This window comes from Marmota marmota, unplaced genomic scaffold (assembly GCF_001458135.2).
Source record: "Marmota marmota marmota unplaced genomic scaffold, marMar, whole genome shotgun sequence".
In the NCBI taxonomy this organism is placed as follows: Eukaryota; Metazoa; Chordata; class Mammalia; order Rodentia; family Sciuridae; genus Marmota; species Marmota marmota.
In genome coordinates, this window is record NW_025999913.1 from 9,736,269 (window position 1) to 9,749,553 (window position 13,285).

At 36.3% G+C, this 13,285-nt stretch overlaps 1 protein-coding gene across 5 annotated transcripts in view; it reads right to left on the minus strand.

The window, feature by feature from the left end:
• Ranbp9 (RAN binding protein 9) overlaps positions 1–13,285 on the minus strand; it is a 107,349-nt gene that overhangs the window by 24,092 nt on the left and 69,972 nt on the right. For 4 of the 5 annotated variants that reach the window (XM_048799817.1, XM_015494027.2, XM_048799819.1 and 1 more), the window contains exons 3-5: positions 12,215–12,267; positions 10,544–10,711; positions 5,469–5,491 (exon numbers count right to left, since the gene is read on the minus strand). In XM_048799817.1, coding sequence (XP_048655774.1) covers positions 5,469–5,491; positions 10,544–10,711; positions 12,215–12,267 — 244 coding nt within the window. The remainder of the gene's footprint in view (positions 1–5,468; positions 5,492–10,543; positions 10,712–12,214; positions 12,268–13,285) is intronic. The other variant, XM_048799818.1, reaches the window with a different exon arrangement.

Below are 13,285 nucleotides of genomic sequence, written 5' to 3' on the forward strand. Positions count from 1 at the left end.
AGAGAGGTCAGGAGTGGGGCACAGCAGGCAGAGAGGAGGCGGTTTCAGCACCTCACATCTGGAAGTATGTCTGCTGATGCTCTGGCACGACGGGTGCCCCGGCAGCCTCCTAGCCCGACCTGGCCCACTTGTGTGGACTTGGCTGAGACTCCGGCTGTCCTGGGGCCTAAGCCAGGAAGTTCTGTGGCAGCGAGGTCACAGGCTGAGAAGCAGGAGGCTCATGCTGGTGTACTGTGTGACCCTAGCCAAGCTGCTTCCCATCTCTGTGTCCTGTGACTCCACAGAGCGGGTGGTCGCCTCTCACTCCAGCCTAGTTGGTGGGCAAGGACCAGGGGAAGGTGGCATGGGGCTGGTGCCTGGGTCAGCTCAGGGAAGGGTGAAGCCCTGCCCCCATAGTCGGCACCCTTTTGGAATATTAGCCATAGAAAAACAATGCCTTATGACTTTAGCCAGTGAATGGACGGATCTGAAGACTATCATGCTAAACAGGCCAATCCCAAAATGCCAAAGGCTTTGACTGTTCGCTGATATACGGATGCTAACACAATGAGAGGGAGACAGAGGTTCAGTGGATTAGACAAAGGGGAATGAAGGGAAGGGAGAAGGAACGGGAATAGGAAAACCAGTAGAATGAATGAGATACAACTTTCCTATGTTCATATATGAATACATGAGCAGGGTAACTCCACATAATGTTCAACCACAAGAATGGGATCCTAATTAGAATACATTATAATGCATGTGTGTATAATGTGTCAAATACACTACTGTTGTGTATAAAAAAAAAAACTAAAGAAAATAATAATAATTGTTTCAAAAAAAGTACACTGACATAGTATAATAATTTTGAAATAAATATTGAAATTCTCTCTTTAAAAAAAAATTCAAAAAAGATTCATAGATATATAGATGATACTCATACACACCACATTCATCCAATCTCAGATTCCAATAAGATATACTATTATTTTATGCCTAGAAAATAACACTACAAATTAAACTGATGGGATATAGGTTCTGAAATGCATTCCCATTTTAGAAATGTTAAAACATGAAAAAAAAAAAAAATCCGAATTGAAGAACTGTGGTAGTATATCCAAAACAGAAAATACTGTGAAACAGACAAAACGACCAGAATAAAAAAATACCCAATACATATTACTAAAGGAAGAAAGCAAGCTATATAATGGTGTGTGTACTGTGACCCCACCTTTCTTGTAAACATGTAAGTAACAGGCATACAGTCTTATACTTATTTAGAAAGGTCTAGAAGGATATATATTCAAGTTAAAACATCGGCCACAGATAAAGAGGCTGGGATTATGGACGGCTTTCCTTGCTGACAGGGATTCCTAGGCTCAAGTGATCCTCTTGCTTCATTCAGCATCCCAAGTACCTGGGATAGAAAGTATGAACCATAGGCCTAAGCCAGTAAGGATAATTTTTAGGCCACTTACTAAACCTTAAAAGTGAAGAATTTAGGTAAAAGGATCAAGGCCATAGAACTTGTCATACAAGTCAGGGTTTTTAGTAAATTCACAGAATTGCGCAATCATCACTATCTGGTTTTATATTTCTATCACTTCAAAAGAAAAAGCTGTGCCCATTAGCAACCGGCCCCCATCACCCCACCTCCCAACCCCCTGGTAGCCGCCAATCTAACTTTATGCATTTGCTTATTCTGAACTTTCTGTATGAACAGAATTACACAGTATGTGGTCTTTTGTTCTGATGTCTTTTCAGTAGCATGTTTTCCAGGTTCATCTATGTGGTAGTAAGAATCTAGATTATAATGCACATAAAACAATGGGCCTTTTTCCTAATATAAAAAATTATAGACAAAATAATAGTTTAACTCTTATGAAAACAGATTTTTAAAATATAACTTTTAAGTTATATTTAGTAAAATATTTGCTGATAAATAATGCTCTAGTAAGCAGAAGTGTTATTGTATATAGGAAGGAAAAGTACTATTACATTCATATTCTTGAGGAGACAAGTGTGTATGTGGAGGGGATTGGTTTTTGAGTAGAAAATTTACAGTTGATAGGCAGGTGGTGGAGTGTGCAGTTGCAGATTCTAGTAGTGGCTTGATGTGGTCCTTAACTTTTTGTTGCAGAGATTTTAGTAACAAGACACTAAGATTCACTTGGTTGAAAAGTTATTTCATGTGAAATACAGACAGTAACAATATTTTCAAATTTAGAAATTATTTGAAAAATAAGTGTACATTAATAAAATTCCTATTTAACAGGAGTTTTATTCCATTACATTTAAAATATTTCTTAATGAAAATAAAAGCAAATAATTTATTTGTAGAACAGTAGATTTCAAGCCAGCCTCCAGAACTAGAAAGCAGCACCATTTTAAATGAGAATAGCTACCATAATAAAAGGAATATACAATTAATCTCAAATTGAACTTATCAATTTGTAGTCAAGAAAATTTCTCAAGCTGGAGAGGTAGCTAAGGAAGAAAAGCTATTTTCAAAAAGATCTAAGGTTTTCAGAGCTGTATAAACACACTATGATCCACGATCAGTGCAACATAGCCTAGGTAAATTCGTTTTTCTGCAAATATAATCTTACACAATTCAGTGCTGCAACTAGTTAGAGAGAAACCACAGGCAGAGAGCATGCCAACACTTGCTTGGTGATTCTTTTTAGGGGAAGACTAACTTTTCCTTTTTTCTTCAAGTAGAAAGGTGAAATGCAACATGCAGAAGTCCCAGATTTCACAGTCCTAAAAATGAAAAAAATTCTAGAAACAGAAGAAATCTACAACAACCACAATAACCACACTACCTACTTTTACAAAAACAAAGCTGCATATCACCAATGGTTCTCCCTAGACAAGGCAAAACATAACTGGTGCTTCAAAAGCAGGCCACAAAATAATTAGAAGCCTGCACAAAAAGTCAACATATTTACAACCAACTAAGCCTTTTCCAAACGATCACTACTCTATCCACCAACAAAGAACAAGATAACCACAACACAGTCTATCTATCAAGTTAGTTGTACATACTTAGTGCCACAAAGGATAGAAAAAATAGCATCTAAGCCTTTCCACCAACTTCGACCAAGTGAATCTTAGTGTCTTCTAAGGTCTCTGCAACAAACAGGTAAGGACCCCATCAACCCACTTACTAGAGTCTGCAACTGCACACTCCACCACCTGCCTATCAACTGTAAATTCTCTACTCAAAAGCCAATCCCCTCCATATATCCACTTGCCTCCTCAAGAAAATGATCATAATAGCACTTTTCCTTTCTATATACAACAATACTTCTGCTTGCTAGAGCATTATTTAAAAGAAAAAAATATCCCACAAAATATAACAGTTTGGGCTAGGGATGTGGCTCAAGCGGTAGCGCGCTCGCCTGGCATGCGTGCGGCCCGGGTTCGATCCTCAGCACCACATACAAACAAAGATGTTGTGTCTGCCGAGAACTAAAAAATAAATATTAAAAAAATTCTCTCTCTCTCTCTCTCTCCCTCTCCCACTCTCTCTTTAAAAAAAAAAAACAAAAAAACAGTTTGTTTCTACTGACCCCATTTCCATCACCCTGCTTTCTTTACTTCCTATCACAGCCAACATCCTCCAAAGGTATCCAGTTTAACTTCTCTCTTCCTATTTTAAATCCCTTCCAATCATGATTTCTCCACCCTCTGCTAACACAAACGTGAATCCTCGTCCTTGTAATGATGTGTCACTCACAACTGTGCCACTGATCACTCCTTCTCACTTATATTTCTTCACTTGGCTTTCAGCATCAATTCTTGTTTTCTTGCTTGCCTCACAGATTGCTTCTTCTCAATTTCTCTTGCTGGCTTCCTCCATTGACCCCAAAGGGAGAATACCCCAGAATTCAGCCATCTGTCCCCTTCTCTTCTGTGCCTACACACACTCACTTGTTGATCTCAACAAGATGTATGACTTTAAATAACATTTAAATGCCAATGACTACCACATTTTCATCGTCAGCACAGATAAGCAGAATTCCTGTTCATTCCTCTCAAAATTTGCTCCACCTTAGCCAGGCACACTTGTATATAACTGTAGTCCCAATGACTTGGGAGTCTAAGGCAAGATGATCTCTTAAGCCTAGGAGTTTGGGGGGCAGCCTGGCAACATGGGGAGACCCTGTTTCTTAAAAAACAAAAACAGGAATTGGGGTGTAGCTCAGTGGTGGACACCTCATCTAGCATGCACAAGCCCTTAGGTTGGATCCCCAGCACTCTACCACAAAGCCACATCCCTAACACTCAGTGATAAGAAAGCGTGTGCCATAGTTTATTGTTTTTCCCCTAACATCTACTTGTATATTACAACTGACATGTCTAATATATGGCAAATAAGACAGACAGAATGACAGACACCATCATCCCTCATTGAATATCTCTCACGGGCTCATCAAGGTTCTGCCATTACCATCTCCTGTAGTTAATTTTTCAACCCCCGCATCAGATTGATCCTTTAACACATGAAGTCACATCATCACAACTAAAATTCTGCAGTGCTTCCGCATCTCAGAGAAAAATACCTCAGTCTTTCAGGGCCACAAGGTCAGATGCCCTGTCTCATTTTCTCTTACGCATGCCTATGCCTTCCCCACTCCTCTCCGCCACACTTCCTGCCCCTCTGCAAGCACTCCAGGCATGTTTCTGGCCTGGGCACCTTTTCCTCACTTTCCTCTCTGCAGATGCATTTGGCCCCCTCCCTCACTCCCTCAACCCCTGCTCACACTGGGAGTGGAGCTCAGTGGTGGAGACCTGTCTAGCATGTGTAAGTCTGGGTGCCAACCCCAGCACTGAGGCCACTTTGAGCAAAGGTGAGCAGCTTGGACAATTCCATGTCCTGCCTTTGGCACTCCGTGTTCTAGTTTTTCCTTTCACATACTTAAAATCTTCAAAAATGTGTCATCATTCACTTTTTTCATGTACTATTTATTCTCTAACTTCCCCCAGCTTGAATACTATAAACTCCAAAGAAAATTTGCTACCGATTTTTCCAAATGATGGTATTCTAAGCACAGGATGTGACATGTGGCAGGCTTCCATAAACCATGGACAAATAAATAACTGCAAGTGTTGTCCAGCTTCCTTTACTGAAGAGTCCAAAGAAACCCAATGACAATAAAAAGCATATTTTAGGGCTGGAGGCGTAGCTTGGGGTAAAGCACATGCTTACCAATTATGAGGTCCTGAGTTCAATCCCTGAGACAAAATATGAAAAGTATATTCATTTTTTTAAATTTATGATTTATTTTCCTTTGTGCAACAAAATCCACTGCAATTTGGGGCTTAATGTCTGAAGGTCCACACCCAGAGTGACTACAGAAAGGCTCTCTATTCCATATAAACTTAATAGCATAAGCCTGTGTTTTAAACACACATCATTCTAGTTTCCTTATAGTTTCTTTAACTGAAAACACAAAACTGTTTTTTAAAAAATTACAACTTACCGGCAGGTCAGTGAAAGCAATACCTAAAAAAAAAAAAAAAAGAAAGAAAGAAAGAAAGAAAAGGTAGCATTAGAAGTTGTTTTTCACAGACAAATTATACTGATAAGCTAAATTTCTAAATAAAAAGAAGGAAGAAAATAGCAAAGGGAGAAAGGCAAAAGTTTTAAAGCCTACATATAAAACAGCAGTACTACTTTTTCTCAGTTTCACTGATGTGAGTACAGGTAGAGGCTGTCCCACTTAAGACCACTGGCCTTACGGGTTGCACACAAATTTTAATCTGGGATGTTGCCATTGCCTTCAGATTTTTCTTTTTTCTTTCTTTTTTTTAAACTCAGGGACACTTAACCACTGAGCCACATCCCCACCCCTTTTTTGAATTTAATTTAGAGACAGGGTTTCACTGAGTTGCTTAGTGCCTCACTTTTGCTGAGGCTGGCTTTGAACTCACGATCCTCGCTGGTGTTACAGGCATGTGCCACCATGCCTGGCTATATTCAACTTTTTTTTAATGGTCTTGGATATATCTTCCAAGTTACATTAGGAGTAATATATGAAAAGTGGTGGCAAAGTGATCACACTTGATTTTTTTAATCCCCATGCTGTGTGATCTGGTCCTATCACTGAATCTCCATCTAGATTTATCTTTAAATAACTGTAGGTGGAAGGAAAAAGAGAGATTTTCTGTTAGAAAAGGCAAACAAGAGGAAAGTATGATGCTTGTGTCTTTTAAAAAACGTTTTGGCCAGGAACACACCTGTGATCCCAGTGATGTGGGAGGCTGAGGCAGAAGGATCACAAGTTCAAGGCTGGCCTGAGCAACTTAAAGAAGCCTGGTCTCATAATAAAGGACTATGCGTGTAACTCAGTAGTAAAGCACCCCTAAGTTCTATCCCCAGTACCCAAAAAACCAAACAAATGAACAACCAACCACCACAAAAATAAAAAGGACTTATATGAAAGCATATTCTTGAATACTTTTTTAAAAAATAAATACTTCCGCATGGTTTACAAGGTTTTAAGAGTTGCTCTTGAATGCATCCCTGACAGTCATTTCAACACAACCAGGTTCCAAACACAACTTGAGCAATGGCAGTGGCACCCAAAGAGACAATAATCTATTTTCAAGTGTTCAAATATATTAGCTGAAAATAAGGTAATAAACCAAGTACCTCTGTAATACCTCACTGATGTATTTAAAAGATTTAAGTTCTAGACTAACAAGAGTGGGAGGTGTCACTCAGTTCATTTCAAGTCTTTCAGTCTAAACATACATTAAAACAAACAAAACTACACGAACATCTATAGTCTTGCTTGATTACCATCTAAAAGATACGGGCATTTGGTTAAATTACTGAGATTCAATGATGCGGTGTGATTCTACCAGAAAATACAAACGATCTGTTTGTACTTAAGTTAAAAGACACACTGAATATAAATATTACAAGTTGAGCATTCCTAATTTGAATATTCAAAATGCCCCAAATCCAAAACATTTTGAGTATCAGCACAATGCTACAAGGGTAAAATTCCACACCTGAAATAATGTCATGGGTTATAGTCCACATATGTGGGCTGAAAATATTATATTAACTCCCTTCAGGCTATGTGTATAAAGCTATATATAAAACAGATAAATTTCATATTTGGACTTGGATCCCATCCCCAGAATATCTCATTATATATAGGTAAATACTCTAAAATAAAAAGAAAAAAATCTGAAATCTAAATATTTTTGTTCCCAAGAATTTGAGATAAAGGATATTCAACCTGCACATATCATAAAAAAATATGGCCAGATGTAGTGACACATACCTATAATCCCAGTGGCTTGGGAGGCAGAGGTGCTAAGCCACTCAGTGAGACCCTGTCTCTAAATAAAATACAAAACAGGGCTGGGGATGTGGCTCAGTGGTAACCCCCACCCACCCACCCTGCAAAAAAAGGTTAAAAAAAAAATGCTTTGTAGTTAGTGAAGTCCTATTTTTATTACTTTTAAAAACTAGTAAATTCATGTTGGTTTATCAGGAAGCAAAGCTGGAGTTTTGTTTGTTTTTTAATCCCATGCAAAACATTTTGATTACATTTAGTTCCATTTAAAGCGTGAACCAATTGTAAAAATTTATTCGAAAAATTTCAGAAGACTTTTTAAAAATACAAAATTAACAAAATATTTAACAAAATATGGCTATAACACTAATTTTACTTTTTATAATGTAGATTAATTATTTTCCTCAGGTATCTATTTATTAGAATAAACAGGGGCTACAGGTGCAGCTCAGTGGTAGAGCACAAGCCTCGCATGAGAACCCGAGCTCCACCGCAACACTGTGAAACACTGTCCAGTTTATACTCTTTTTAGCAAGAATCCGTTTTGCCAGTAATTACTGATATTTTTACTTTTTGCCAAGAACTCCAGTAGAAAATCTGAAATTCATTCCAGATTAACATTTTTGGACATTGCCAAACATTACCATAACCTACATAGTTCAGACCACAAAAAGAGGTACTTTAGCAAGTTGTTAACATTTAAATTTTAAACAATCTTCTATTATTATAATTTCCTGATTTGTCAAGCTTTCTGAAATGTGATCGACTGATGATACTTAAGTTAAGGGGGGGGGTGCTTTTAAATTAACATATATACAAATATATACAAATAAAAACTTTATTCTGGGGGGGCTGGGGTTTTGGCTCAGTGGTAGATCACTCGCCTGGCACACTCAAGGTCCTGAGTTCGATCCTCAGCACCACATAAAAATGAACAAATGAAACAAAGATACTGTGTCCAACTACAACTAAAATATTTAAAAAAAAAAAAAAAAACCTTATTCTGAAAACCTTGCAAGAGACAGAAACTAAAGATATACCAGCTTTTGGGGAGGAACTATCCCCCTTGGGAAGTACGAGGGAATAGGAACGAAATAGCATTTTATCTTCTAAATGCTGAGATCTAGACCAGAAGTTGGCAAAACTTTCCTGTAAAGAACCAGTCAGTATTTTCCGCTTTCCAAGCCACTGGTCCCTATCACCACTACTCAACTCTGCCTCTGTACCAGGAAAGCAGGCCTAAACAACATGGAAACCAATGGGCGTGGCCACGTTCCAATGCATCTTCATTTTTAAAGCACGCCGAGGGTACTCTAGCCATAGCTTGTAGAGAATCCATGTTCTAGAGGGATGATTTCTGCTCACCAATATCATCACTGCATCCCTGGCACCTAGCCCAGTGCCTGGCAAACAAAGATAGTAACAGTAGTGAGTACTTACCATGTCCCATGCAAGGGAAAGGATCTAAGAACTTTTCATGTGTCATTTCAGTTTATCTATCCTTAATGTGGTAGATATTACAGACACCCAATTTTACAAACTTAGATATCTGAGGCACAGAAATGTTAAGTAACTTGCAAAATGTACATAGCATTAGCCAGGAGTCAAACTCAGTCAAATGTGATTAAAGAACCCTTATTATCATTGTTATACTGATGATGCACTTAATAAATAAGTTTATGAATGAATAACACCAAACATTTCAAATTTACTTACAATTAGAATGTAATTCCAGCATTAGGTGCCCCTTTTCTTAAGAAGCATCTTAAGTTTTAAAAATGGCTTTCTTATTCAATGGAAAGAGTCAATTTAAATGTTTGTGAAAATCTAATAGGAAAAGAAATAAAATCACATCACCTGTGATCTTCCCAACTCCCAAAATAAAATTTCTTCTCTGGAAAGTTTAGAAAGTTAGTGTTAAAAAGATTAACTGTGGTTTTCTAAAAAGTCTTGTTTTCCATTTTTGAGGCATATGTCACACCCAAAAGCAGGCTTCTCTCAGTTTAGTTTAAGATCTTAAATATCTTATGCAGCCAAAACCACCAAGACTTATCAATTAAAAATTCTGACATATAATCTGCATGGGGTCCTTAACATTACTGTAATGATGAAAACATAAGCATTTTTTGTGGACCTTAAATAATCTTTAAGTTAGAAAACACAAGAACCTCAAAATTAAAATAATCAAAAGTAAAAACGTTAAACTGAATGTAAATATGAAAGACCTAACTTTATATAAGAATTTAGGTGACACTGTTATCTACACAGCCAGATATTTAGATTGTTCTACCATGAATGACACAAACAGCTTTTGCATTATTAAAGAACATTTATTATAAGGTAATCAGACTAGTTGCAGTCTAACTTTTAAACTACTATTCATATGCAAAAGTAGTTCCTGTCTCGGAGGTTAGTTTTTGCTTCCTTTAACTTTACTCCAATAGAAGTAATTTGCTATTAGTCAATGATTTTCCCAACAGCAAAAGTAACGTGAAGTCCCTTGTTTTAAAGGGGGCGAGGGATCAGTCTTGTTTTCTTTTATATTTTCTATAACCAGAAAGGGGTGGTGGGAACTTTTAAGAAAAGGGAATGCAATAACCACAGTTTTAAACGTGAAGTGCGAGTAAGCCTATGCATATTCAGCGAAAACCTTATTTTTCATCAATGTATAGATCTCTTCAAGTTTCCCTCAGCCTACTATTTCTTACTACCTACCTTTTATTCTTAGAAGTTTACTATTTACTTCTTTCCCTCCCTCAGAAACATTTTGTGGGCTCCATGCTTTAGCAAGTCTCACCAGGTCTGACCTCTGAGTATGTCAATGTCCTTCACTTACTAGAAGCACTGGGCTTTCTGTCCCTTTTATAACTGTTTTCCATACTAACCTAAGAACTGGCAACCCTTTCTGCACAGTGGCACCTGTTACCTAGAGAACTGGATAATACTATAAAAAGTCAAAAAAAACTTTATTAAAGCAAAATTCCTGGGCAAGTGCATTACTAGAATTTCTATAAAATAAACATCTTAGTCTGGCGACTCTTTCTGTGGTGACTCCTATGATATAAAATAACCTTCAAAGAATACAAATCTTCACTACTTCCTCACCTTCCTCATGGAAAAACAAAGAAACCATTTCCAGAAGCATCTATCTATAAAGGAGAATTACACAACATGACTACCATGCTGAAAGTAGAATCATCACAATAACTGGTTATTTCCCATGCAACACATTATTATCTCAGTACCTAAACTATGTCCATTCTTGGTGTAAAAGCAGGTATTGTTGATAAGGTTAACACAACAGCCAATGACATCGCCAGTTGTAAAAGTTGGTCCATAAGGTTGTCCGGTTCCAGAAGAACAAAATGAATGTCCATCATCCCCATGGTAACCATATGAATGTTTATCCCAACCTAAAGAGAAAAAGGTTCAGTATATTTATAATGAAAAGAAAGGCTCCCAGTACTGGATTTATTCACTAAGATTATAAGTACATTTGTGAATGTACATTAAAATTCTCAATAATTATTTCTGTATTAAGATACTGTTTATACTATTAAGGAAAATAAATTTCACGACATGGAATACTAAAGCAAGTATTAAACAGAAAGGACTCCTACTACCAGAAAAAAATAAATATAAATGCAAAATCCACAGCAGGACATGATTTTTAATGAATATTTCTTTTGCTAATATACCAGAGGAACTTTGCTTTGAAGAAACAACACACATGCGCATAGATGCCAATAGTATAATGTAAACAGAAGGTTATATCTTATTCAAGCACTGCAAGCTTTATAAGGCTGTGGTCCAAATGCAAAAAACTAGTGGTCTTTCCACAATATTGAACTACAGACTGATCTATATAATTATTAAGAAACTTATCATTATCAGCACATGTACTTTATCAATTACTTTGGTGGGGATGGGGGGAGACAGGGATTAAACTCAGAAACACTCAACCTCTAAGCCATTATTGCCAGCCCTATATAGTATTTTATTTAGAGACAGGGTCTCAGTGAGTTGCTTAGCACCTCAACATTGCTGAGGCTGGCTTTGAACTCAAGATCCTCCTGCCTCAGCCTCCCGAGCCACTGGGATCACAGGCGTGCGCCACCGCGCCCGGCTACTTTATCAATTACTTCTAAGGGAAATTTTAAAAAAAAATTCTCTTTCAAGTATAATTGTAAGCAAAAAGGTACAATGAAAGTTAACATATCTCATTACAATTAGAGGGCAATTGCACTGGCTTGTTTCTCCAGTGTAGTTTTATATTGGCCATTGAGCTTTCTAGTCCCCCCACCTAAAAAAAAATCCCTAAAATTATTTTTTAACAGAATACCAGACAAAATAATCCCAGAATCACTTTCTTCATTTTCTTCTGCTAAGAGGTGTCAATAAACAGTTCCGCCATTTCAACTCCTACATTTCTTAGCTCGCTTTTATAAATTTTAAATTGTTTATTATGTTTTTAAATTTAAAAAAATTGTATGTTTATGGTACATAACATGATGTTTTTAAAATCACTTTTAGTATTAGCCTATATTCCTACAATACTGAACAACTGAAGATGAGTTTGTGATAAGTAGCATACAGAACAATTACACTTAAATATTTAAAATAACTGATATAAGCAACTGCTTAAGAGATTAAAATATCAAAATACAAAAAACAAATAAGGGGGAAAACAATATGGTTTTCTAAAATAACATGAATAACAAAAATAATAAGTTTTGCTAAATAACATGAACTTTAAAATTTACTAAAAACTGCTCAGATTCCAATTAGAATGCATAAGAGATGATTTTGAAATACAGGGGGAAAAAAATCAATTAACTGTTTTGATTACTTAAAATTTTTAACCAAAAAGAATTTGCCATAAGACTATTAAAACCACAATTCAATCACAAGTGTACCTGGTAGTCTATTCATGTTCACACCTTGAGCAGAAAGACCAATTCCCATGTAACTGTCGAGGGGAGGAAAGAAATGCAGATTATTACAGTCGTATTTGTATAAATTACCAACACTCTCAAGCATTATCAGAACCAAGCCCAAGTTGAAATTCCTAGAGTAGTTACAAAAAGGTTATTAGAATTTATTAATTCCAACAAAGGGCAATAAAAACCAGATTCACAGTGAATCTCCTGAAGTAACCAGTCATAAATATGCCTGAAATACTGTACCTATAGGAGTTTTACCATTAAAAAAATCCTTTGACTTTTTTTTTTAATCTATGAAAATCTTTCTATTTTCTTTACAAGTAATTATTTGGGATTACAACTTCTCAAAGGAAAAAAAAAAGTAGATAGGATGGAGAAGAAGTAAAAACAAAACAAAAAAAAAAAAACCACTAAATGAAACACAAATATACTTCCTAAAGGACACAGTGAAAATCCAGGCTACCAGAAGAGAGAAGAGACAAAGATTCACATTTGGAAAATGTCAAAAACATCCCAAAGTTAATAAAGCACACTAAAAAATTGTGGCCTTGGGGTATCTATGTATAATTATTTTTTAAAATTGAGCAAATTGTGACAAAACCTACCAAAATAAGAAACTCTTAATTACAAATTTATAAACTTAAAACAAAATAATCTCCGCAAATATAAAGGTGGAAAGATAATTATTAAGGCATACAGTTAATCTTCAAAAGTAAATAAAATGCAAAAAAAACCCAAAAATTTATGAAGTTTAAAACAAGTATACTTAGAAGTATGAAGGCAGAAAACTCAATAAGATAAACTGAATCTAGAGTTGGGGTTGTGGCTAAGTGGTACAGCACTTGCCTCGCAAATCTGAGGCACTGGATTCGATCCTCAGCACCACATGAAAAGAAATAAAATAAAGGTATCATGTCCATCTACAACTAAAAAAAATTTTTTTTTAAATAAAAAAAGAAGTCAAACTCAATCTAGTTTGTTAAAAGTCTAAGTGACCCTGATTGTATCAAGATTAAAAATGGCAGTTAATAAAATTTAGCCATC